Below are 27,659 nucleotides of genomic sequence, written 5' to 3'. Positions count from 1 at the left end.
AATAAGTCGGTCTCTCAATTTTAAAAAATTTATTAAAATATTCTTATCTTTTTTTTTCATTAACAAAATAGTCATTTTATTCAATTATATTTATTTCTACAATTAAAAATATAGCAAAAGATTAAATTACTCATCCTTCTTCTTCGGTTCTTCCTCTCCTCCTTCTTCTCCTTATTATTCTTCTTTATGGAGGTAAAGAATGAGAAGGATGATTATTTCGTTGATGGAGAGAAAATATAAAGACGAAGGAGGAGAAAAAGTAGAAAGATGAGGGACTATTTTGTTGATAGAGAGAAAAGATAAACATATTTTAATATGTTTTTGAAAATGTAGAGATCGACTTGTTAATAATGACAATAATTAAGAACTAAATATGGGAATTTATTGAGGCCAAAATTAGATTTAAAATTTTGCTATTTTTTCATCTATTTTTAACAGAGCCTTAGCGCAGTTGTCTGCTTTGAAGGAGTCCTGCCACCAGCGTGATGAGGCCAGAGCTCAGCGCGGCGAGGCTTTAGTCCATGTTGTTGTCCCCCAACAAGAGCTTAATAAACACATCGAGGACCTGAAAGGCATGACTTCCGCAGCGGAGGAGTCTTACATTCAATAACAAGAACTTCATCGAGAGGTTTTTGTCCTGGAGGAGAGGTGTTCTTCATTGCTAAGGGATGTACGGGCTGCAGAGGATAGGGTTCAGCAGGCATGTGAAGAGCATTTGCAGGAGTATAAGAACTCGGCAAAGCTGAAGGACCAAATCTAGCAAGCCTGTGAAGCGCGGCTAGAAGAGTATAAAGCTTCTGCGGAGATGAAGGAAAATATATACAATGAGGCCTTCCGCATATTTGCTTTCGGGTATAATCAAGACCTTCAAGCAGCTAGGAATGCCCCCTCCACTCTGTTGGCATACCTGCGAGTCCCTGAAATGGACTCTGACGGTGAGGAAGTATGCTATGGAGAGAATGACAACCATTTGCCCAAAAATGCTTTTTGTTTGCCTTCTGGACCTCGAGGGGAGAATATTGTAGATAACCCTGTAAATGAGTTAGTTAGTTCTGTCTCCTCTTTCCCTACTGCCTCTGTAATCCATTCAAATAATTAATAAAGCTTAATTTTTTATTATTTTTCCTCTGTTCACTTTTTATTTCTCTTACTTTTTGAATTTACCTTGTATTTTTACACTTAGTCTGCTTTTGTATGCATAACTTGTTGTAGTTGGGTTGTCAACTCGTTAATTCAGACTTGTTTGTGTGCCTTCCTATACATATGCTATTTTCATGTTGAACTGTGCTGAGCTGGTGTCCTGCCGACTTATTTTATCTGCATACCATTTTATTCGTTGTATTATTCATTTTTTTTTATTTGTTGGATACTTTCATGTCTTCCTATCTCTTGCTTATTCGAAGTTTCTTAGTTTTATTTTTATTTTGATTTTGCCTTATCTTTGTTTTTCTTTAAGTCTTAGGGGCACCGAACTCTTTTTTGAGGTCGATGTTGTGCCTTAGACTTTACAAACTGTAATATTAACTTTCTAATGAAGCACACTCTTTCATGAAATTTATATTACGATACCTTAGGTTGATTTTTCTACTTGTCGAGCTCTAATCATGAGGTTGGCATCATACCTTAAGTTAGTTTTTCTTATGAGTCGAGCTTCTTCGTGAGGTTGGACTCTCATTTTCTTGTAATCCGAGCTCTTTAGAGAGGTCGATATTGTACATTAGTTTAGTTTTTCTTATGAGTCGAGCTTCTTTGTGAGGTCGGACTCTCATTTTCTTGTGATTCGAGCTTTTCAGAGAGGTCAGAAATGGGTTCCTTGTTTGCGATCCGGACTCTTTTATGAGGCCTATCACTTAGGTTTGCATCCTTTTCCTCGAGTCTCACGCACGCCAGGGTCTTCTCTTTTTAACTTTGCTCCCTCTTCCGAGCTCTCTGGATCCGTATCATTCCGGGCTCTTTAGCCATGGCTTTGGTTCGAGTCTTTTACTCTTGAATTTGTCTGCGTGCACTTTCCAGGCTGCTTACCCCCAAGCATTTTTTAGATCCTTTTTTTCTAGGTTAAGTCTTAAGATTCTCTTTTTATTGGAATAGTTTGGTATAAGGAATCAATTCTTGAGGTTGGCACTTCTCATTATTGCCCCTGCTTTTGTTTGCGTATGGGCCTTGAGGGAGTCAAGCTCACTTTTTTGAGGTCGGTATGCGAAAGTTGAGCCCATAACTAACTCATAGAAAATGTGGAGAAGCTTTGTAACTACATTGATAGATTTTCTTGAGAAAAATGCAAAAGAAGAAGGACCCACTTAAATTGGCCATATACATACACAGAGAGATAAATAATGAATTGATTATTGAATTACACTTTAATAGTTATTGTGGGATCGGGGTCCCATATTCCTGCAGTCTGGGCCTTTTGACTAGGTCGGAGCTATACCTTCTATTGGTATTCTTGCGATCTGTGTCCTCTGGTGAGGTTGGATTCGAATTTTTCACTTAGGTCTTTGTAATCTGAGCCTTTGTGTGAGGTCGGAGTCAGGTTATTGTCTTATTTACTGAGCTTTACGCATGCTGATGCCCTTTTCTTAGGTCGGCTGCTTATTTCTCAACTTTTCTCTTATAGGCTTATAGCCTTGCCGGTGTAGGCCTTTGAAGAGATATGTCTGATCTCTCTGGGCTTTAGGGAGATCGGCCAAGGGTTGAAGAGGTCGATCTACCTGTTTTGGACCTGACCATACTAGGGTTTGATTCTTTTGTACCTAATAAATCGGGGCTTTCTACTGTCCCATTCGACCATTTGAAATAGTTCATTTGACCTTTTCGAATTACGTGTACATACGTCACGATCTTAATGGGTCTTATTTTACTTAGTGTTGGTGTTGCCCCTTCACATCTCCGATGGTTATTTATGACCACGGAGAGGGGAATCTGTCCTGCTATTTTGGTGCTTTCTTTTTTTACATATCAATCTTGCATATTAGTTATTACAAGCATTTTGGCTTTTTGTCGGGCTCTTTAACCCTGATTATTTGTTCAAGCTCTTCAGCTTTTTATATCACTTCAAGTTCCTTGATTCTTTATCTGAGCGTTTTGCTCATAAGTGCGTCCCGGTTGTTTGGGTTATTTGCCCCTAAGCACTTTCTTGGTTGTTTGCCCCCAAGCGCCTTCCAGGCTCTTTATTGCCTAGACCTTTCTCTAGGCTAACCAAGACTGGTTTGGTGCTAGAGGTCAATTCTCGAGATTGGCGCCTCTCATGATTGCCCCTGATCTTTCATTTAGTTCTCTATCTCGATATGTATTTTATCTAGGATTCGTTTTACCTTAATTCTGTTTGCCTATTGGCCTTACCAGCACCGAGAACATTTTCCTGAGGTCGGCGTGGCGTTTTAGCTCTGTGAGCCTTGAATTGGCCTTTAGTAGGGCACGTTGCTTCATGAAGCGAACATTAGGATGCCTTAGGTTAATTTCTTTATACACTGGCTGTTTTGTGAGATTGGAGCCTCATTATCCTGTGGTCTGAGTTCTTTTGTGAGGTCAGAGCTAGGCCTTTACCTATTCTCTTGGAGGCTTATGGCCTTTGTTGATAATGTTTTTCTGTGTTGGCGTTCGCTTTCCAGCTGATTTTGTGGTACCGGCGGTCATGTTCCGAGACCGGTCACCTACCTCACTGGGGTCTTCTTCTACTCAACCGGTTTTGTAGTGCTGGTGATCACATTCCAAGACCGCTCACCTACCTCACTAAGGGCTTTATCTTCCCTGCTGGTTTTGTGGTGCCTATGATCATGTTCTGAGACCAGTCACCTACCTCATTGAGGTCTTCTTCTCCTCAGCCAGTTTTGTAGTGCCAACGGTCATGTTCCGAGACCGGTCACCTACGTCACTGAGGGTTTCATCTTTCCAGCCAATTTTGTGATGCCGGTGGTCATGTTCCGAGATCGGTTATCTACCTCACTGAGGTCTTCTTTTCTTCAGCTGGTTTTGTGGTGCCGGCGGTCATGTTCCGAGACCGGTCACCTACCTCACTAGAGTCTTCTTCATTTCTTTTTAAGGTTTTTCTGCAAAGTAAAAGCATGCACAGGGTATATTACAAGTGAATGCAAATATTAATTTTGACTAGTTGTAATACCCGGCTAAACTCCGGTATCGGAATTCCTACCGTCCGGTGGAATCTCGGATGTCGGAAACCTCTAGAAGGGTAAAATCATGTTTTTATAAAATGTTTTGATGTTTTTATAATTTTAAGTAAAAAGGAAGTTGGGTTTTTAAATGAAAATAGCCTTGGAGGAAGACCCAGGTTTGGCCGCCGAATCCCAAGTTCGGCTGCCGAACGTGCATGCGTTTTGGGAGTGCTTTAGGCCCCCGAAAGCATAAGTGAGGGAAGTCCAGGTTCGGCCGCCGAACCTTAAGTTCGGCCGCCGAACATGGCATGCATGCGGAGGCACGTTAGGCCCCCGAAAGTGGTCTGGCCAGCCACCTATAAAGGGGTCCCCATGTCCGAACGGGAGAGCTTTTCTTCCCGTTTTCGGCCAAGGTGAGTTCTCCACCGTCTCTCATCGATTTTGAGCTTCTTCCTTCGAATCTTCATGATTTTCTTATGAGTTTTCACTTGGTTTGAAGATCTTTGAGCAAAAGAGCAAGTTTGGAAGCTTGGAGACCAAAGAGTGGATTTCTCCCTACCTCCAAGCTAGGATCGCCTTTCCTCTCGATCTTTAAGAGGTAAGCTTAGATCCAACCTTTATTGCATGTTTTAAACAAGTTTTATGAAGATCTATGGGGTAGAAAGGCATGTTAGGTTATTGTTATGTTTATGGGTTTATGTATGTTTATGAACAATGTGGGTTGTTTGATGTGTTGTAGTTGGGGTTTAGGATAGTTTGAAGCCCCTAGGAGCTTGTATGCTTGAGTATGCATGTTGTAGAATAGGAAAATGCATGATTGAATGAGTTGGGAGGCATTTGTGCATGTTGGAGCCGGGTTTCTGCCTTTTGGGAGAAACCAGGTTCGGCAGCCGAAGGGACTTTCGGCCGCCAAATCTGCCTGTGGAGGCAACTTTCGGCTACCGAAGCCTGCCCCCGAAAGTAGACTTTCGCCTCTGGAGGGGACTTTCGGCCGCCGAAAGTGCCGCCGAAGGTGCATGTCTTTCGGCTCTGGAGGGACTTTCGGCCGCCGAACCTGCCGCCGAAAGTGCCCTGTTCAGCCCTCCTTTGCATGAATTCCTTGATTGTTTTAAGGTGTTTTAGGGGGTTTTTGGGGGATGTTTTTAGAGTTATGTTTATGTATGTTAGGTCCCTCATTTGAGTCCACCTGTGTAGGTTCGGACCCGAGGAACGGAGGACCCCAGCAGTGAGTTCAGCTGCTTCGGTGTTTGTCAGAGTCAGCCAGAGGTGAGTGGAACTAAACTTAATCTTTTAAATTGAGAAATTAAATGTTTTATCATGTTTCATGCATCATGATTATGCAATAGGATGATTGCATTAGATTTCACGAATATGTTGCATCGCATTCTTTGTTGTTGATGTGGGTGAATGTTGGATGACCCAATTAGTCCCTGAGGAAAGACTAGGACCCCATTCTATGGCCTGGCACGGAAATGAAAGACCAGGACCCCATTCTACGGCCTGGCACGGATATGGGACTCGAAGACCAGGTGCCCAGAGGAGGCCCTGGACAATGGTAAGTAATGTATGATATGACAAGAAGACCAGGACCCCATGCTACGGCCTGGCACGAAATGTTGCTGGGACTATTTGGTGACAAGTTCACCCAACCCTTGATGTGAATTGTCTGAGTTATGATGCATTTCATATGAGCATGTTTGTTAACATGTTTTTTATGGTTCTACTCACTGGGCTTGTTAGCTCACCCCTCTCCCTTAACCCCCAGGTTTGCAGGTACAGGATAGAGCAGGAGGTCGGATATAGTAAAGTCTTAGTCATGTAATAGCTCGTAGTGGACATGATGGATATTGTAATGATGATATTGAGGTTTAGAAGTGTGCTTGACCATAGTATGTTGTAAATCCCTTTTTAGATACATGATCTTAAATGTTTATGGATGATTATGTTTAACCAAACTTAATGCATGATTATGTCACCCCATTGGAGTATTGATGAGGACTCCAAGGTGGGGTTAATGTTAATGTCTACGTTAATGCATGCCCAGGTTGAGTTTGGTTCATGAATGAAAAAGAAAAGTTCAATTTTTATGTATGTTGTTGATCATGTATGGGATTAAACAGGTTCACAGGATGTATGTTAGGCTGGCTACGGGTCCCGGCGGCCTTAAGCCGATCTGGATCCTAGCGCCGGTAGCGGTCCGATTTTCGGATCGTTACAGAATAGTATCAGAGCCCTAGGTTTATATGGTCGGACCTAGAGTGTCGGGCTCATAGATGTTGTAAAAGGTCAAGCACAATAGGAAGATCATGTCCACTAGGATAGGATGTAGAGTTCTATCTTGAATGATGATGTATAATGCCATGATAATATGCATGTGCATTAATGATATGCTATGTATATGATGCGGGTTCATGTGTTTCCACATGAACCATTTAATGCTAATGTTTATGTGATGTGTGCTGTTTTTCAGTAAACAGGATGAGAGGAACTCGTCGATCTACACGATTGACTGGAGTACCACTGGAGGATGAGGGCATGAGTGCCCGTCCCCCTGCATTGCCAAGGGCAATGTCTAGCAGGTCTAGCAGAAAAAGAGCAGTAAGAGACCCTAGAAGGTCTTTGGATCTGGGTAGAAGCAGATCAGTGAGGGGAACAGTGCAAGGGGATATGTCAGAGGACGTGGGGGATCAAATGGATGTGGATCAGAGGAGGGATGGCAGTCTCGGAGTAAGTATGTCGGAAGAGGGAATGGGAGAGTCCCAAGGAGGCACTCAGGCCTCGGGATTTGTTCAGCCACCTTATTACCCACCCTTTTCACATAATCCCGGGTATTCGATGGGAGGTACATCGGATTACCCCAGTTTTAACCCTTATCACTCTCAGATGCCATACCCACCTTTCTACCCACCATACCCACAGTACCCTATGTACCCACCCCCACCCTACCATCCAGGTACAGCAAACCCTACCCCAGGGGATGCTGCACCTTCTCCACCACCAGCAGCACCTACTGTCCCAGAAATCCAAATGCCTAAACCTAGCTCATCTAGGGGGAGTAAGGTCAAGATGACCGATTATATGAAGTTGGGTGCTCCCCAGTTTGAAACCGGTGATGACCCGTTTGTGTACCTCGAGAGGGTCAAGACAATTACAGATGAGATAGGAGCTGATGACAGTAGAGCCATTCAGATGGCTGGGTTCACACTAAAATGTAAGAAGGCCCGAGAGTGGTTTAAGAACTATGTGAACCCGAGGTTGGACAGCCTATCATGGGAGGAGTTTGCAAATGAGTTTGCAGGATGGGCTTTCCCTGACAGTTCAAGAGAATTGAAAATGATTGAGTTCGAGAAGCTGAGGCAAACGGATGAGATGAGTGTGGATGAGTATACAGATAGATTCTTGGAGCTGTTGCCGTTTGCCGGGCAGAATCTGGATACAGATCAGAAAAAGTCAAGGAGGTATATCATGAAGCTCCATTCCAGGTATTTCTCCTTGATTCAGTCAGCAGAGAGGGAGAGTTTCCATGCCATAGTGGATATGGCTCGGAGGATGGAGGCTAGTGCTATCATCGAAGGGAAAGTCAAACAGACAGTGGCACAGTCTTCTGGTTCTAAAACCCCAGGTGGGGGAAGGTTAGATCCCTCTACCTTGAGTGCAGCAGCTTCAGGCAGTAAGAGATGGAGTAAAGCCAAGTCTAAGAAGAACAAGTTCTGGAGCAAGATCAAGTCAGGTCTGGGATTAGGGAGTGGCTCAAGCTCTGGTGCAGATAATGCAGTATGCAAGAAATGTGGAAAGCCGCACAAGGGGGTATGTCTGGTTGGGACGTTAGCCTGCTTCAGATGTGGGCAGGAGGGACACATAGCACGGGAGTGTCCTAGGCCAGCTTTTGGGGTACAGTCTCAGCAGACAGCTTTAGGCAGTGTGGCTCAGCCAGTAGCTCCAGCCGCGACTCAGGCTAGTGGCAGAGGCAGAGGGAGAGGGGCAGCCTCTTCTTCAGCGGGTTTCAGGGGTGAAGGTCCATCAGCTCCGGCACGGATCTTCACTATGACTCAGCATGTAATACCCGGCTCGAGTTCGGCATCGGAATTCCTGTAGTCCGGTGGAATCTCGGGTGTCGGAACCCTCGAGAAGGGTAATACATATGTTTTGCAAGGTATTTTCACTGGTTTTCATGTTTTGAAGGGTTAAAAGACTTGAGTTTTGAAAGAAAAGCAACAAGGGAGAAATGCAAAGGTTCGGCCGCCGAAGGTAACTTTCGGCCGCCGAACATTGCATGGTTGCGGCTTCACGTTCGGCTGCCGAAGGTGGTCTGGCCAGCCACCTATAAATCCTCAAACCATCACATAAAACATGCAAAAGGAAGCTGGACAGGGCACTTTCGGCGGCAGGTTCGGCGGCCGAAACCCCACTCCAGAGACGAAACTCATGCATGTTCGGCGGCACCTTCGGCGGCCGAAGGTCTCGTCCAGAGACGAAACTCACACACTTTCGGCGGCCGAACTCCCTCTTTCGGCGGCCGAAAGTCCCTTTCTAAACCGAAAGCCTAGCTTTCGGGGGCAACCTTTGGCAGCCGAACTGCCTCCACAAAGGGTTCGGCGGCCGAACCTTCCTTCGGCGGCCGAACCTGGTTTTGCCCGAAGGGCCAAGGGTCGGTGGAAGGAGGTTATTTCTCCTCCACTTGCAGCCAGAGGTGAGTTCCAGCCTCTCCTACGTTGACTTTCCTGTTTTCCATGATTTTCATCAAATCTTTCAAGAGTTTTAAGAGTTTTGGTGATTTATGAAGGTTTTGAGCAAAAGAACCAAGTTTTGAAGCTTGGAGCTTTGGAAGAGCTTTTCTTCATATCTCCACGTTAGGATCCTTCATCCTCAAGTTGTGTAAGAGGTAAGTGAAGATCCTGAGCTTCTTTGATGATGTTGAAAGGTTTTATGAAGTTTGTATGGGTAGTATGCATGTTTAGGTTTAGGTGAGGTTTTGGTGATTTGTGGTGTTCTAGCATGATTAAGTGTTATGTGCTATGTTTGTTTGGGGTTTTAGGATAGTTTTAGACCCCTTTGTGCATATATATGTGTATATGCTAGTTGGGAGTAGTTGCTATGCATGTTGGTAGGTTTTTGGGCAAAGTTTGCATGAAACAGAGCAGGGTTCTGCCCTTCGGGCAAAACCAGGTTCGGCCGCCGAAGGAAGGTTCGGCCGCCGAACCCTTTGTGGAGGCAGTTCGGCTGCCAAAGGTTGCCCCCGAAAGCTAGGCTTTCGGTTTAGAAAGGGACTTTCGGCCGCCGAAAGAGGGAGTTCGGCCGCCGAAAGTGTGTGAGTTTCGTCTCTGGACGAGACCTTCGGCCGCCGAAGGTGCCGCCGAACATGCATGAGTTTCGTCTCTGGAGTGGGGTTTCGGCCGCCGAACCTGCCGCCGAAAGTGCCCTGTCCAGCTTCCTTTTGCATGTTTTATGTGATGGTTTGAGGATTGTTTTAGAGGGGTTTTGGGGAGTTTCTTAGAGATGTTCTTGAGTGAGTTTAGTCCCTCATTTGAGTCCACCTGTGTAGGTACGGACCAGAGGAATCAGGGACATCAGCAGTGAGTTCAGTGTCAGAACCTGCAGAGTCAGTTCAGAGAGAACTACAGGTGAGTGGAATTTAACTTAATGTTTTAATATGAAAACTGATATTTTATCATGCTTCATGCATCATGAATATGCTTTAGGGTGAGTGCATTAGTGTACACAAAGATGATGCATTGCATTGATCCTTGTACTTGGCATTGCTCCTTGTACATTGCTTATGTGAGACGGCACGGACTTCGTGAGGATTCATTAGCCCTCAGAGGAAAGACCTGGAACAGCCTTACGAGGACCAGGCATAAAGACCTGGAACAGCCCTACGGGGACCAGGCAAATGGTACTTAGGTACCCCAGATGAGATAGAGGGAGTTTTGATCCGTCCGGCCGAGGTTATGTGATTATGTGTTGCATTCCATGAGAGCATGTTTTATCACCTGTATTTGCCTATTCTACTCACTGGGCTCTTGTAGCTCATCCCTCTCTCCTAACTTCAGTTGTGCAGGTTCAGAGATCAGAGAGAACTCAGCAGGGTACAGGAAGAGTACAGAGTGGTGTAATAGCTAGTGTGGACATGTAAATGTATAGAGATAATGTATATGTATAGTGTATATAGAATGGTGCTTGATTTATAAGACTTGTAATCCCTTGGAGTCACATGATCAGTTTATGTATGTTTCTTTATTGTTGTAAACCAGGCTTAACATTATGAGCTTGATCCGCCTAGAGCCATGAGGAGCTCTAGTAGGGATTAGTAGAGCACAGAGAGAGTGCATGCACAGGTTAAGCCTTGGACTAAAGAAAAGTTTTATGGTTTTACAGAAAATGTATGATCATGTATGGGAGTTCACAGGTCTACAGACAGGATAGCAGGCTTACTACGGGTCCCGGCGACCTTAAGTCGATCTGGATCCTAGTGCCGGTGGCAGTTCGGTTTCCGGGCTGTTACAGAGCAGGAGGCAAACACATCCAACACCGTGGTGTCAGGTAATCTCATCATTAGCTGTTCAGATGTGTATGCATTAATGGACCCTGGTGCATCTCATTCTTTCATTGCTCCGAGGGCCGTCGAGAGGTTGGGATTGATGGTCTCTGGGTTAGAGTGTCCCCTATGGGTCAGTGGACCCAAATGTGACCCGTCAGTGGCAGAGTCAGTCTGCCAGTGTAGTCCAGTTTTTGTGGAAGGAAGATGCATGTCCGCCGACCTTGTGGTTCTAGATTTGACAGATTTTGACGTCATTCTAGGGATGGATTGGTTATCTACCCATGGTGCTACCTTGGACTGCAGGGACAAGGTAGTCAAGTTCAGATGTCAGGATGAGTCAGAGGTTGTCTTCAGAGGAGACAGGGGGAGTACACCTAGAGGTTTGATATCAGCCCTACAGGCTCGTAGGCTACTCAGGAGGGGTTGTCAAGGTTTTCTAGCTCATGTGAGAGAGCTGGATAGTCATGTTAGAGTGCCCCCCTCAGTGCCCGTGGTCAGTGAGTTCTTCGATGTGTTCCCAGACGAGCTGCCAGGTTTACCACCTGCCAGGGAGATAGAGTTCGAAATTGAGATGATGCCTGGAACCAGACCGATCTCTATCCCTCCCTACAGGATGGCACCAGCAGAATTGAAGGAGCTTAAGGAGCAGTTGCAAGAGTTGGTAGATAGAGGATTCATCCGACCGAGTACCTCACCTTGGGGTGCTCCAGTACTATTTATGAAAAAGAAGGATGGATCCCTCAGACTTTGTATCGACTACAGACAGTTGAACAAGGTCACTACCAAGAATAAGTACCCGTTGCCAAGGATTGACAATCTATTTGACCAGCTAGCCGGAGCAGGTTGTTTTTCCAAAATAGATCTGAGATCGGGGTACCATCAGCTAAGGATAAGAGAAGAGGATATGCCGAAGACAGCCTTCAGGACCAGATATGGGCATTATGAGTTCCTTGTGATGCCGTTCGGGTTAACCAATGCCCCTGCAGCATTCATGGATCTCATGAACAGAATGTTTAGTCAATACCTGGATCACTTTGTTATTGTCTTCATAGATGATATCTTAGTGTATTCCAGGAATGCAGAGGAGCATGCCCATCATCTGAGGTTAGTTCTGCAGACCTTAAGGGAACATGGTTTGTATGCCAAGTTCTCCAAATGTGAGTTCTGGCTGAGGAACATCTCTTTCTTGGGGCATGTGGTGTCAGAAAATGGAATCGAGGTAGACCCCAAGAAAGTGGAAGCTGTAGCAAACTGGCCTAGACCCACTACTGTGACAGAGATCAAGAGCTTCTTGGGTTTAGCAGGTTACTACAGGAGGTTCGTTCAGGACTTCTCTAAAATTGTAGCTCCCATGACCAGACTGACTAAGAAGAACCAGAGGTTTGTGTGGACCGACTAGTGTGAGGAGAGCTTTGAGGAGCTAAAGAAGAGGTTGACTTCAGCACCGGTGTTAGCTCTGCCGACTAGCAATGAGGACTTCACAGTCTTTTGCGATGCGTCCCGTGTGGGACTGGGTTGTGTGCTAATGCAGAATGAAAGAGTGATTGCTTATGCTTCTAGGCAGCTGAAGAAGCACGAGTTGAATTACCCTACACACGACCTGGAGATGGCAGCGGTAATCTTTGCACTCAAGATGTGGGGGCACTACCTTTATGGGGTTAAATGTGAGATCTTCACAGATCATAAAAGCCTGCAGTACATCCTGAGTCAGAGAGATTTGAATTTGAGACAGAGAAGATGGGTAGAACTGCTCAGTGACTATGATTGCAAGATCCAATACCATCTGGGTAAGGCGAATGTTGTGGCAGACGCCTTAAGCCGGAAATCACTTGGCAGTTTGTCCCATATTTCAGCAGAGAGGAGGCCAGTGGTGAGGCAGTTCTTCAAACTCATAAATGAAGGTCTACAGTTGGGGTTGTCTGGTACAGGTGCTTTGATTGCTCAGATGAGAGTGGCACCCGTGTTTCTGGAGCAGGTGGCTCAGAAACAGCATGAGGACCCAGAGTTAGTGAAGATTGCCAGGACTGTTCAGTCAGGCAAGGATAGGGAGTTCAGATTCGACAGCAAAGGGATCCTCCGCTATGGGAGCAGACTTTGTGTACCAGATGACATAGGGCTAAAAGGAGACATTATGAGGGAGGCTCATAATGCCAGATACAGCGTTCACCCTGGAACCACCAAGATGTATCAAGATCTGAAGAAGGTTTATTGGTGGCCAGCTATGAGGAGAGAAGTGGCACAGTTCGTGTCAGCCTGCGAAGTGTGTCAGAGGGTGAAGCTGGAACATCAGAAGCCGACTGGAATGCTTAACCCGCTACCTATTCCAGAGTGGAAATGGGAGAATATAGCTATGGACTTCGTAGTGGGGTTACCGGCGACGTCCAACAGATTGGACTCCATATGGGTGATTGTGGACAGACTCACCAAATCTGCTCACTTCATCCCTGTCAGGAGTGGCTATTCTGTGGACAAGTTGGCGCAGGTGTATGTTGATGAGATCGTCAGACTGCATGGGGTCCCCGTTTCAATAGTGTCTGATAGAGGGCCCCAGTTCACCTCCAGGTTTTGGCGGAGTCTGCAGAATGCTATGGGTACCAGGTTGGATTTTAGCACTGCTTTCCATCCACAGACGGACGGACAGTCAGAGAGGACCATCAAGACAATAGAAGATATGCTCAGAATGTGTGTGCTGGACTTTGGCGGTTCTTGGAGGCAGCATCTACCTTTGGTGGAGTTTGCCTTCAGTAACAGCCATCATGCTAGCATCGGGATGGCTCCATATGAAGTTTTGTATGGAAGGAAGTGCAGATCACCTGTTTGCTGGGAAGAAGTTGGAGAAAAGGCCTTGGCAGGGCCTGAGCTAGTGGAGATCACCAGCAGGGTGGTACCCATAATCAGAGAAAGGATCAAGACTGCTGTAAGCAGACAGAAGAGTTATGCAGATGTCCGCAGAAGGCAAGTAGAGTTTCAGGAGGGGGATTTGGTATTGCTCAAAGTGTCTCCAATGAAAGGGGTGATTCGGTTCGGGAAGAAAGGTAAGCTGGCTCCACGGTACATCGGACCCTTTGAAGTCTTGCAAAAGATTGTGAATGTATCGTACAAGCGGGACTTGCCTGCTTCAATGGAGAGAATCCATCCGGTTTTCCATGTTTCCATGTTAAGAAAGTTCGTGTCAGATCCGGGCAAGGTTCTTAGTGAGCCTGATATGGAGATCCAAGAGGATCTCACCTATGTTGAGCAGCCGGTACGGATCCTAGACACCCAGATCAGAAAGCTAAGGAACAAGGAAATCCCGATGGTGAAAGTCCTTTGGAATCACCACAACATCGAAGAGTGTACCTGGGAGACACGGGAGTCCATGCTCCAGCAATATCCTCATCTCTTTTAAGGTGAGCGTTATGTGCTAGATATATAGGTTGATGTTTTATGCTTTGTATGATCATGTTTGTTGCCATGCTATGTTTGTTTGGTGAACATTCGGGGACGAATGTTCTTAAGGGAGGAAGAATGTAATACCCGGCTAGACTCCGGTATCAGAATTCCTACCGTCCGGTGGAATCTCGGATGTCGGAAACCTCTAGAAGGGTAAAATCATGTTTTTATAAAATGTTTTGATGTTTTTATGATTTTAAGTAAAAAGGAAGTTGGGTTTTAAAATGAAAATAGCCTTGGAGGAGGACCCAGGTTCGGCCGCCGAATCCCAGGTTCGGCCGCCGAATCCCAAGTTCGGCCGCCGAACGTGCATGCGTTTCGGGAGTGCTTTAGGCCCCCGAAAGCATAAGTGAGGGAAGCCCAGGTTCGGCCGCCGAACATGGCATGCATGCGGAGGCACGTTAGGCCCCCGAAAGTGGTCTGGCCAGCCACCTATAAAGGGGTCCCCATATCCGAACGGGAGAGCTTTTCTCCCCGTTTTCGGCCAAGGTGAATTCTCCGCCGTCCCTCATCGATTTTTAGCTTCTTCCTTCGAATCTTCATGATTTTCTTATGAGTTTTCACTTGGTTTGAAGATCTTTGAGCAAAAGAGCAAGTTTGGAAGCTTGGAGACCAAAGAGTGGATTTCTCCCTACCTCTAAGCTAGGATCGCCTTTCCTCTCGATCTTCAAGAGGTAAGCTTAGATCCAACCTTTCTTGCATGTTTTAAACAAGTTTTATGAAGATCTATGGGGTAGAAAGGCATGTTAGGTTATTGTTATGTTTATGGGTTTATGTATGTTTATGAACAATGTGGGTTGTTTGATGTGTTGTAGTTGGGGTTTAGGATAGTTTGAAGCCCCTAGGAGCTTGTATGCTTGAGTATGCATGTTGTAGAATAGGAAAATGCATGATTGAATGAGTTGGGAGGCATTTGTGCATGTTGGAGCCGGGTTTCTGCCCTTTGGGAGAAACCAGGTTCGGCAGCCGAAGGGACTTTCGGCCGCCGAACCTGCCTGTGGAGGCAACTTTCGGCTACCGAAGCCTGCCCCCGAAAGTAGACTTTCGTCTCTAGAGGGGACTTTCGGCTGCCGAAAGTGCCGCCGAAGGTGCATGACTTTCGGCTCTGGAGGGACTTTCGGCCGCCGAACCTGCCGCCGAAAGTGCCCTGTTCAGCCCTCCTTTGCATGAATTCCTTGATTGTTTTAAGGTGTTTTAGGGGGTTTTTGGGGGATGTTTTTAGAGTTATGTTTATGTATGTTAGGTCCCTCATTTGAGTCCACCTGTGTAGGTTCGGACCCGAGGAACCGAGGACCCCAGCAGTGAGTTCAGCTACTTCGGTGTTTGTCAGAGTCAGCCAGAGGTGAGTGGAACTAAACTTAATCTTTTAAATTGAGAAATTAAATGTTTTATCATGTTTCATGCATCATGATTATGCAATAGGATGATTGCATTAGATTTCACGAATATGTTGCATCGCATTCTTTGTTGTTGATGTGGGTGAATGTTGGATGACCCAATTAGTCCCTGAGGAAAGACCAGGACCCCATTCTACGGCCTGGCACGGATATGGGACTCGAAGACCAGGTGCCCAGAGGAGGCCCTGGGCAATGATAAGTAATGTATGATATGACAGGAAGACCAGGATCCCATGCTACGGCCTGGCACGAAATGATGCTGGGACTATTTGGTGACAAGTTCACCCAACCCTTGATGTGAATTGTCTGAGTTATGATGCATTTCATATGAGCATGTTTGTTAACATATTTTTTATGGTTCTACTCACTGGGCTTGTTAGCTCACCCCTCTCCCTTAACCCCTAGGTTTGCAGGTACAGGATAGAGCAGGAGGTCGGATAGAGTAAAGTCTTAGTCATGTAATAGCTCGTAGTGGACATGATGGATATTGTAATGATGATATTGAGGTTTAGAAGTGTGCTTGACCATAGTATGTTGTAAATCTCTTTTTAGATACATGATCTTAAATGTTTATGGATGATTATATTTAACCAAACTTAATGCATGATTATGTCACCCCATTGGAGCATTGATGAGGACTCCAATGTGGGGTTAATGTTAATGTCTACGTTAATGCATGCCCAGGTTGAGTTTGGTTCATGAATGAAAAAGAAAAGTTCAATTTTTATGTATGTTGTTGATCATGTATGGGATTAAACAGGTTCACAGGATGTATGTTAGGCTTGCTAGGGGTCCCGGCGGCCTTAAGCCGATCTGGATCCTAGCGCCGGTAGCGGTCCGATTTTCGGGTCGTTACAATAGTCTTATCTTTTTATGCGATTCAAAGAATTTACTAATTAGTAGTTCACATGCATGATTTATTTTACAGTTTTTTCTCAATAGTATGCATAAACAATTAATCCTTTTCTCAATATTTCCCATGTTGAAATTCATGCATGTAAGCTACTTCAGTATACTATCATGTTTAGTCTCATACACACAAGAATTTTGTCTACAATCTTAATTTTATAACTAATCATGATAATGAAAATACCTTGAGCTAAAGAAGTGACCGTGCAACTTAGTTATGACGTCTTTCTTCCATGATTTGTGAATGACCCATGCGTTGCTCTTTCTCTTTATATCGGCCTCTCCCTTTATCCGACTTTCACTGTATGGCTTTTTGATGTAGGTGGTGATTCTTGGGTCTTTCCCCATCTCGTGGTACCACAGAGCTAGAGAATGAGAACTGCGGTCCTTCCCGAGCAGAACTCAAATCGTTTGAAGTGTTTCCGGTGTAATTTTTGCCATGATTGGTCATGTGGATCTCAGTGGGTATAATGAGGATAAAAACTCTAGTGACGATAAGATCTCTTTCGTTCCCACAGATGGCGCCAATTGATGATCTTAGATCCAATAGAGGTTAGGATTAGAGTATGTGTGCGTGAGCTCTCTCTCCCATTGTTCCCTTTTTCTTCCATATATCCCTTCCCTTTTATTTTTTAGTGACGTGCCATTATTATGTAGAGTCGTACATACAAACGTCCCTTTTCTTTCATTGTCACACGACTATTTAATTCCCTCCAGCGATTGTGTGGACCTAATCCTAGATGCATAGGGGTTTATAGCCCTAGTGACCCATCAAATCGAGTAAATTGGACGTTGACTTCTTGGGCCCTAATCTGTTAGGTTAGACTTGTTAATCTGAGGTCCGGGTTGCGCCTAAAAAAGTAAACCGGTGTGCTGAATTGTCATGAGACTTTGATCTGGTCTGACCCTCTCTTATGAGTTTAATAAGAACTTGAGTATTCAATACCCAAGTGCTATCACATTTTTTATCAATTTATATTCAAATTCTTATTGATATATTTATTATCTTCCTGTATTTTTAATTTACAGATTAATTTATTTATTATTCTATTGTCCTTAAATCAAAGGCGTCATTTTTTTAATTTCATGTTTATGCTCTTAATGTTATTAGGCAAAAAATACAAATAGTGGTATGAGGTGATGCTACATCAATCGTTATCAATAATACAAATAGTGGTATAAGGTGAAGCTACGTCAATTGTTACCAATGATGAGAAGAGTAGAATGCTTCTAATATGCACAGTTAATGTCCATCTTCTTAATTTCAAGGTGTAATCTTACTTAATTTTTTTTATAAATATTAAATATTTTATATGAATTATTCGATTTTAATATATACAATTTATTTATATTGATCAAAATTGTTATAATTAATTTATTATATTTATTTATATACTATCATGAAATTATATGAGTAATAAAAGATATTTGATAATAAATAAATAAATAAATTTAATGATAAATTTTATTAAAAATATTTTAAGTTTTCTTACGGATTTGCAACAACATAATATGCTTAACGAGCATAACGATAGATTCTGTCCAAATTCAAATCGAAAACATTTTTTTTTTCAATAAAATTAATGATGGAAAAGGTTGTCGTTAATTTTTCCAACGTAGGATAGAAATGCCATCGCCAAGATTTTTAACGGATATTCGTCAGAAAAAATTGACAGAGATAAATTTTTTAGTGCATCGAAAATCCAGCGACAAATTTTGCACGACCAGCAGAAAAATGGATAGTCCATTTTTCTTAGTCTTTTCGCTTTTAGGACCATCTATTGCCTTTTTAGTGGTCCAGCCTTTTGAAATTCAATGTAATACAGCCTTAAAGCTTAGGAAAAGTGCAAAGCATTGAGACCCTAATTATTCTAAAATATAAATGAATAATTATAATTATTTATATATTAAATAATAATTAACAAGTAGTATTGATACAACTTAAACCATTTTTTTAACAATAGTAATATATCTTAAAATTAAATAATTTTAAGAAAAAAGAATAACAAATTTATATTAATAGAGAACTAGAAAATCGTTTGCAAACTTTATTGATATAAATATAGAAAATAGCTTTTAACTTTTTAATTGTTTTCCTTTCTAATAAAAAAATATTTTTCAAATAAAATAATATTTTTATATAATTAAATTTCTATTAAAACTTTAACAAGTAAAATTACAAAAGTATACAAAAATATTTACATATAATGCTAACAAATTAATTATATTATCATAAAATAAATAAATAACATACATTAAATTTTTGAAAAATTAAAATGTTGTTAATGTTGTATACTTTTTTATTTTCCATAAAATTGAAATTAGAGTTCTGATTTATGAGTAAAAAAAATAAATATTTTTTTTACAAATAGAAAGGACCTTTTTTTTTTCTTTTGTATATTTTTTAACAGAAATAATAAATTAATGATATCAATTTAAAAATCGTTGTATTTATTTTTAGGGAGATTTATAATTTAATTTTTGAATATTGTCATTATTAATAAGTCAGTCCCTGTATTTTTAGAAACCTATTAAAATATCCTTATCTTTTCTCTCCATCAACGAAATAATTTTTCCGTCTATTTTTGCCGTTAAAAATATAGTAAAAGACTAAATTATCTCATTCTTCTCCTCCTCCTCCTCCTCCTCCTCCTTCCTTTTCTTCTTCATCAATTCTTCCTCTTTTTCTGCTTCTGCTTCTTCTTCTTCTTCTGCTTCTCCTTCTGCTTCTCCTTCTTCTTCTTCTTTTTCTTCTTCTTCTTCTTCTTCTTCTTCTTCTCCTTCATCATCATCATCTTCTTCTTCCTTTTTGAGGAGTAGGAGGAGGAGGAGTAGGGACTGTTTCATTGACGGAAAGAAACGATAAGGACGTTTTAATAGATGTGAGAAAATATAGGGATTATTTTGTTGACAAAAAGAAACGATAAGAACGTTTTAATAAATATAAAAAAAGATAATGACGTTTTAATAGATTTCTGAAAATATAGGGAGGGACGATTTCGTTGACGGAAAGAAACGATAACGACGTTTTAATAGATATGAGAAAAGATAGAGATTATTTCATTGACAAAAAGAAACGATAATTACGTTTTAATAGATATGAAAAAAGATAAAAATGTTTTAATAGATTTTTGAAAATGTAGAGATTGATTTGTTAATAATAGCAATATCCAAAAACTAGATAAGAGGTTTTATTTGAGGGTAAAATTGGATTTTAAAAATTTTCTTTCTTCTCTTTTATCTAATTTTAACAGAAAAGAGAACGGAATGACTATTTTGTTGACGAAAAGAAAATATAAGAACGTTTTAATAAATTTATAAAAATACAACTTATTAATAATTTAAATTATAAATCTTCCATATTTTTATTAATATCATAATAAAAAATAATATTTTATTTATTTTTTTACAATGAATAAAAATATAAATAAAATTGATTATTTATTGAAATATATTATTTACAGTGTAAAAATGAATTTTTTTCATAATAATTTTAACTGTTATTTTTTTTTTGAAATGGGGATTGAAAATTGAAGGAGTAAAATATGAGATCTCTCAGATTTACTTAGATATATTTATCATCAGACTAAACAGGTGAATATGTAATTGTTATTAAATTATATCTTAAATTATATTGAAATAATAATTTACAGCTTCCTATACCTTAAATTTTACTGTGGTGGACAAACTCCGTTTACAACTTGTAAGTGCTAAAATTTATGCATCCAATAATTTTAAATTTGTATGTATTTTAATTTAAATTTGGGAATTTAATACAAATATGAGGGAATTAATGTTAATCTTAAGCATTTTAAATGATTTTAGCATTTACAAGTTCTTTATATGATTAATCGACACCATCTTAATATTTTAATGTTTTAAATATTTATATGAGTAAATTATATTATTTAAAAGAGTATTTAAATCATTTCCAAATAGAGAGGGGAAATAGACAAACAAGAAATTGAGCAAAAAATTTAATTAATAGAGTTAATTGAATTTTTAGTCATTTTGAAATGAAGTTTTTAATTAAGAAAGGAAGAGAAAGTGAAAATATAAGTATAACTTGTTCTCAATAAATGGTTGGTAATTTTATTATCACTATTTTAAATAATTGATAAGGTGTCGATTAATGTGATCGAAAAATAGAATTGTATTGTTATTGGTCTATTAAATAAAGCTATATTGTAATGTGGAGAGAGAAAATGAGGTGGTGGCACCTAGACAATCACTCGAATGCTCGAACTAGTAAGTCGAAGAAAAAGGTAAAAGGATTGTAATATTTAAAATTCAAGAATAATTGTGTAACAGAATAATGTACATTTATTTATGTGATAGTTAAATTTTATAAGAATGGAGTTAATTATAATATTTTTTAAGAATTCGGTAATAATGTGACCGACTCATTAGATAAAAAATCTCGCCGACGAATTAATCAAAAATTCCGTAATTACAGCCATTAAAAGTGGTGGTTTTACTAAATTGTAACGGCTAAGATTCGAACTTTTTAGGGGAGAGTGAGTCTTTGATGAAGAGCTAAAGAGAGATCGATCTGATGCGTTCAAATCTTTTTTTTCTTCAGTAAAATTGAGTATCATCTAATCAGATTTTTACCGATTTTTCAATAATTTAATTAATAAATTTTATTATTATATTTTTATTTTCTTACAGTATTTTTATGTTAATGGAGGTTATCACAGGAATGACCTACAACCTCTGTTGGATTCCTCGTGTTGAGTTCTTTGAATAAGAATTAATTAGGCAATTTAATTATAAAATATTTAAAAATTTAAATAGATTTCCAAAAATTTAATACAAGCAGGCGAAAGGAAAAGATAAGTGTTAGAAGGAGATAATAAATAAGAGATAAGATTACAAGAGAGTTTTGTTTTTTTTCTTAAAGAAAAAAATTGCAAGATCAGTGAGAAAGTAGTGATTTCAATAGGAAAAAATATACAGACCATATTATGGATAATAATTTTTTAGAAAAATTATTATTTAATTTCTATACTATGAAAAAATTTAATAATTGATCGCTCACGGAGAATATATTAAAATATTTTTAATTTTTAAAAAAATTTACTAGTTAATTTTTTATTATTTTAATTATTAAAATATTTTATTATTTACCTTTTATAATTTTAAAAATTTATTAATTAATCCATTGATATTTTAAATTTTTTTAAAAAATACTCTAAATAAAAATAAACTTTTAATATATTAGAAAATAATTTTTTGTGATCTATATTTAGTTGAGGGTAACATAGCAAGAGAGTTTCAACTTGGTGACAAGTATGAAATATTGACTTATTTGGTTATCATAATTCTATACCTTTCCGTAAAGTTGACGTGTGTTACTTCTCCTTTATAAGAAAGTAAATTTTCCTTTCCAACTAAGTAATTTCAAGTTATTTTCTTTACTTTCTATTTTATTTTATTTTTATAATTAAATATTTACATCAAAATTAGTAGAAGATTGAAGGTCATATTTGATATAATATATATATATATATTCAAATAAAGACAAAATTAATTAAATTAAATATAAATATTTTTTATATTTTATAATAATTTTTATTATTATCATAAAAAATTATATATTAATTATGATGTGAATTGAGTATTTACTTTTTAAAATTTAAGTATTTGATATATATAAGTTGTAAAAGGTTTTGAAGAGCATGCTTATGATATTGTTTTCAAAGGAATTATGGGTGTCTTTTCCTTTGTCCACTGTTGTTGTCCAAAGAGCCAAGTTTGGAATCAACTTATTATAAAATAATATTAAGAGTATCTTTCATTTTATTATATTCCAAAATCCCATGTTAATTAAACAGAGTAGAATCTCTTACAAATTAAATTCCAAATATAAAGTTATGTGCACATGCTGAATATACAGACAACTAATTAATACATACAATTTTTTAAAAAAAAATAATTAAAATTAATCCAATAGAATGTAGAATAGTAGAAAAATAATCATTTAAAGAAAGGAATACTAATAATTGTTATAATTTTAATACATATGTATTTTCTTTTCTTTAAAAAAATATTGATATAGAGGGAATTATGAATGTTTTTATATAATTTATAAAATTAATATATACTTAAAACAGCGATCATAAATTATTGTCCTATATAGTTTAATTGTAGTTTACTTCTGCTATTAAATATATTATAATAATTTAATTATTTTTTCACAATAAATAAAATTACGAATAAATAAAATTTTTATTAAAATACATCATTATATCTGATTCAAAAAGTGAATTTTTTTTATAACGTTTTCAAATCGTTGTCATATTGTTATTTTAATAGTATTAAAATAATAGTTTTATAACCGATCAAAATCTTAAAATGTAATAGTGTATATATATAAAACTTTTTAAATTTAATTAGAGAGAATAAATATATTGTATATATATTTAAAATTATATCGATTAAATAATATATTTATAAAAATACAAAAACTAAATAGTGACGGATTTTTTTTTATAAAAGAATTAAAATTTTGAGTTTATAAAATACAGAAATTTTAATTGAGTAATTTTAAAATATGAATGAATTAGTGAATTATAATTTATTTATTTATTTATTTTTCCTTTCCTTACGAATATTTAATCCATCAATAAATTTTAATTTTTATAATACTGAAATTATTTTTAAACTAACCTCAATTAAAGCTTAATAAAAAAAATTAACCATAACACAATATAAAACACATAATGAGAATAATTTTCTTATATCATAACTCAGTATTAGATCTTTTAAGTTCTGTTTATTCCATTTTTTCTATATTTTTTCTATTTAAAATATTTCAAAAAATTAATTAATAAAAATTTATAGGCTATTTTTCTTGGTGATTTTATACAATTGTGAAAGTATTATCTTTCTTTTTTGAAGTGTTTGGTTTCTACCGTTTCTAGTCTAATTCGACAGACTTCATTCGTCTTGGTTTGTAAGGATTTTAGTTCCTAGTATCTTGATAGATGCTTTTATTCTTCTTTTCTTCAATTTGTTGATATTTTAGCTAATTAGCAAATCCATTCCGTTACACTTCAGTTAGCAGTGGTAAGTAAGCTTTTAAAGATAAAGAAGCAATGTGACTTGAAACTTTCTCCGAGTTTAGGAGACGAGTCAAGTTAGATTTAGATTTTTAGGGATCTATTTGTTTTTGAGGTAGTTTAATATTGAACCTGATGACCGCTGGATTTCACCATCTCGTTACGAGGCCGGGCCTATAATGACAGTCCTGATTCTGAGGCCTCTAAGTCTTCTCGATGGGTAGGCCCAGTCCATTCGGCCCTAAGATCGGACCTCCCCTGGGTTTCAACCTTAATCTCGCCTTCCAGAGCCGTCCGAAGGAGAAGAAGTAGCCAGCCCATCTGCCCAGTGGGTCCATCCGCATGCGTACCAGGAGGGAATTAAATGGCCGTTGCACATGGAGCAGAGATTTGATATTCTAGTATGTCCGTATCAGTATGGCAGAGACAGGTGGCCCAATGGCAGTGAGGTCGTTACACGTCACTGACAGACGGAGGAAAAGAATAAAAGGAGAGGAGCATTCTCCTCTAAGACAAAGCTTTTAGAACCCTTGTAAAACCCTATTTTCTGGATCTCAAATCACCAATTGGCGCCGTCTGTGGGAACGAAAGAGATCTTTTCATCACCGGAGTTTCACTCTTACAACACCCACTGAGATCCACAATGGCCAACCACAACGAAAACAATATTTCTAATACCCCCAACGATCTGAGCTCTGCTAAGGAGGGGCAACAGTTATCTTTCTCCAGCCCCATGACTCCCAACAACCAAACACCAATCCCCTTCAACCCCTTGCCGAACCCGGCAGGAAACGCACCCAGAGTTACCTTATCCAACCAGGATCTCCAAGCTATGGCCCATCAACTACAAAACACAGCTCACTGGTTGGGGCAGATGATGCAGCAAAGGGGACTCAATACCCCAATGAACTTATTGCTGGTGGTAGAAGAACCCCGAACCAACAAGCTCCATCCTACCTTCAACCATCCTCAAACAAATAGTAGAGAAACCGGAGAAAGGGAGAGAAGAGCCGAGGGAGGAGAAGAACCAGAAGCTAGAGTTCATGGAAGAAGGGCGAGGGAGTTGATAGAAAATGACGAGGCCGACAGTTATTCTGCCGGAACAACCAGAAGAACGGGGAGTGAAGCATGGGAGGAGGAACGTCGCCTGGAGAAGAGGCCCAGGCAAGAAGAGGAAGAAAGTGTGGATCAGAAACTGCAAAGAATGAGGGAGCAGCTCTTGGCCGAGCTAGGGGCGAAGGACCCCAACCAAGCTCTCTTGCCTACCTCTTCACCCTTCTCGAAATGGGTGCAGCAGGAGACCGTACCCAAGAAGTTTATGATCTCACATATGGCAGCTTACGACGGAGCGGGAAACCCTAGGGAGCGCGTCCTTAACTACAAGACCTTTATGGAGCTGTAGACTTTATCGGATGCCTTGATGTGCAAGGTATTTCCCACTACGCTCACAGGGCCGACACGAGCGTGGTTTAACAGTCTGGAGGCAAGAAGTATCAGAAGCTTTGGAGATTTGGCCAACGCCTTCATCAGCCGTTTCATAGCCGGAGTACCAGCTGACAGGAAGACCAGTTACCTGGAGATGGTCAGGCAGAGAATAGATGAATTACTGAGGGAGTATGTCGCCCGTTTCAATACGGAGGCCTTACAGATCCCTGAGCTAGATGAGGACAGAGCAGTGGAGGCTATGCAGAAGGGGACGACCTTGCCAGAATTCTTTGGCTCGTTGAGCAGGAAGCCTCCCACCTCACTGGCAGAGCTGATGAAGAGGGCGGAGAAGTATATAAGGCAGGATGATGCCTTGGTGACGAGCAGATTTGCCAAAGGGGCGGCAGACAGGGGGAGAGCCCCGGAAGAAAGGAGGCCGGAGAGGCATGATAAAAAGCCAAGTAAAAGACCTGAGCTGTACAAACAGCCCTGGGACCGCAGGGACCAGAAACCTTTCTCCCCTCGGGTCCCAGAACAAAGAACGTTCCCTCCGCGGATTCCAGAGAACCTGACTCCACTCAACGCCTCTAGAGCTGAGGTGCTCATGGCAGTTCAGGACAAGGAGTTCCTACAATGGCCCAAGCCCATAAGAGCAGAAGCAAACCAGCGAGATCCTGACAAATACTGTCAGTATCATCGTACGCACGGCCATGACACCAACAACTGCTACCAACTGATCAGTGAGATTGAGAGGCTGATCAAAAGGGGTCACTTGCGGAACTTTGTGAAGAAGCCGGAGGGAGAAAGGCCCCAGCCGAACCCTACAGTGGAGAGACCCAGGAGGACGGGAGCAAGACAGGTGAATGATGGCTCTAGTGGGACTATCAACATGATTGTAGGAGGAATCGGAGGTCGGATGAGCCGCAGAGTAGGGGTGAGCATTCGGTCGGTTCGGTTCAAAACCGAACCGAACCGAATAAACCGAAAATTAAAATTTTAGTGTTTATGAAAACCAAACTGAATCAATTTTGGTTAGAAACCAAATCGAACCGAACCGGTCTGATTCGGTTCAATTCGGTTCGGTTTGATCGGTTTCGATTTTTAATAATTTTTTTATTTTTTACCCTTTATTTTTAATATTTTAAAATTTAATTAAAATATTTTAATTTTAATATGATTTAATTTCTCTATATTATTGAAAAAACATATTATTATCACTAATCGGTTCGATTCGATTTTTTCGATTTTTTTCTAATCAAAACCGAACCGAATCGAAATAACCAAAATTTCTGAAATTAAAAATCGAACCGAACCGAAATATATAAAAAACCGAACCAAATTTTCAAATCGGTTCGGTTCGGTCGGTTTTTTCGGTTTGAACCGAATACTACTCACTAGGGCTGTGCAATCGGTCGGTTCGGTTCCGAACCGAACCGAACTGATAAAACCAAAAACCAATTTGTTAAAATTTATAAAACTGAAAAAACCGATTATGAAGGTATAATCGAACCGAATCGAACCGATAAAAATCGGTTCGGTTCGGTTCGGTTCGATTCAAACCGAAATCTGTATTTTTTTTAATTTTTTATTTCTAATTTCAACAAAATAATTTAATAAATATTCTATTAAAAACCATGGCCAGAAGTCGCAGATGAGAGAAACTCCTCGCAACCCAGTCCCAGATGAGAGAAGCGTTCACCTGTCCTTGAGCCACCTGAAACTCTTTCTGAAAGAGCCTTTAACTTTCCCTTCTACACTGTAAACCTTATAGCTAGCGACTCGCTTCTTTCGTTGCAGCTCCGGATCATTGAAACTCCAGCTCTTAGAAACAGACCCACTTGCAGACTTGCCCTTTTTGAACCGAACATCATTGTTGCCGACCTGGGTTTGGGCTTGGGATTGTGTTGGGTAGACGGAGGATGCATAGGAGGCGCTATAACATCTGAGATCTTGCATGTTACTGACACCGGACGATGAAGTGGGACCCATATCTCCGGCACCAACAGAGAACGCAACCCAGTCCCAGATGAGAGAAATGAAGTATATGCAGAAAATTATATAAATTTGGACATATATTACCTCTTCTTCACCGTCTTCATCCTCGTCATTGTTTTCCTCCTTATCATCGTCGTCATCGTCATCGTCATCTCCGCCTTCACCATCGTCATCGTCGTCTCCGCCTTCACCATCGTCATCTTCATCGTCATCCTCGTCGTCGTCCGCCGACTGAACCGGTGGCCCTCTGGAGGATTGTAAGACCTGAACCTCGTCGTCTTCGTCGTCCTCGCCCCCCTCATCAGTCATCATCGTCTTCGTAGTCTTCGTCGTCCTCATCTTTCGGGAGAATAGGGGTGGGGGAATCGGGAGATTGGAGTTTGGAGAATGTGGAAAATGGGATGGAGGGGTTCGGCGAAAGGTATGGAGGGGGTTGGGGTGCTGGCCTGCTGGGTTGGGTTGGGTTGGGTTGGGCTGGGTTCGGTTTTTCGGTTTGATCGGTTATTTAACATGTTTAAACCGAACCGAACCGAAAACCGAATAATTTTAAATCTACTAACCGAACCAAATCGATCTTTCCGACTAACCGAACCGATAAACCGAATTTAATCAGTTCGGTTCGGTTTTTCGGTTTAGACCGAGAATTGCTTAGCCCTACTGCTCACCCCTACCGCAGAGGAAAGAAGAGAGGCCGAGACGGGGAAGGCAGCAGCGCCGAGGTCATACAGGTAGTTGAGCACTCTCCAGTGACCATCACCTTCTCTCCGGAGGATGCTCAGGGTGTTCAGAT

The 27,659-nt window shown here is 40.3% G+C and overlaps 2 protein-coding genes across 3 annotated transcripts in view; one reads left to right on the top strand and one right to left on the bottom strand.

The window, feature by feature from the left end:
- The window catches only part of LOC110600111 (uncharacterized protein Cbei_0202), a 29,309-nt gene extending 12,584 nt beyond the window's left edge, over window positions 1-16,725 (top strand). Inside the window, exon 15 of one of the 2 annotated variants that reach the window (XM_043950218.1) lies at window positions 16,708-16,725. The gene's annotated coding sequence lies outside the window, so the exon portion shown is untranslated. Of the gene's footprint in view, window positions 1-438; window positions 1,077-16,707 lie in introns of those variants that run through there. The other variant, XM_043950217.1, reaches the window with a different exon arrangement.
- A 9,755-nt stretch (window positions 16,726-26,480) lies between these two features.
- LOC122721768 (zinc finger protein 652-B-like) lies at window positions 26,481-27,334 on the bottom strand. The gene has a single exon (XM_043950601.1). The coding sequence runs from the start codon at window positions 27,206-27,208 to the stop codon at window positions 26,570-26,572; it is 639 nt and encodes a 212-aa protein (XP_043806536.1). The 5' UTR covers window positions 27,209-27,334; the 3' UTR covers window positions 26,481-26,569.
- Window positions 27,335-27,659: the final 325 nt, after the last annotated feature.

This window comes from Manihot esculenta, chromosome 14, assembly GCF_001659605.2.
Source record: "Manihot esculenta cultivar AM560-2 chromosome 14, M.esculenta_v8, whole genome shotgun sequence".
Lineage (NCBI taxonomy): Eukaryota > Viridiplantae > Streptophyta > Magnoliopsida > Malpighiales > Euphorbiaceae > Manihot > Manihot esculenta.
Note: the sequence above shows the minus strand (reverse complement) of the source record. Positions and strands in the feature narration are given on the sequence as shown.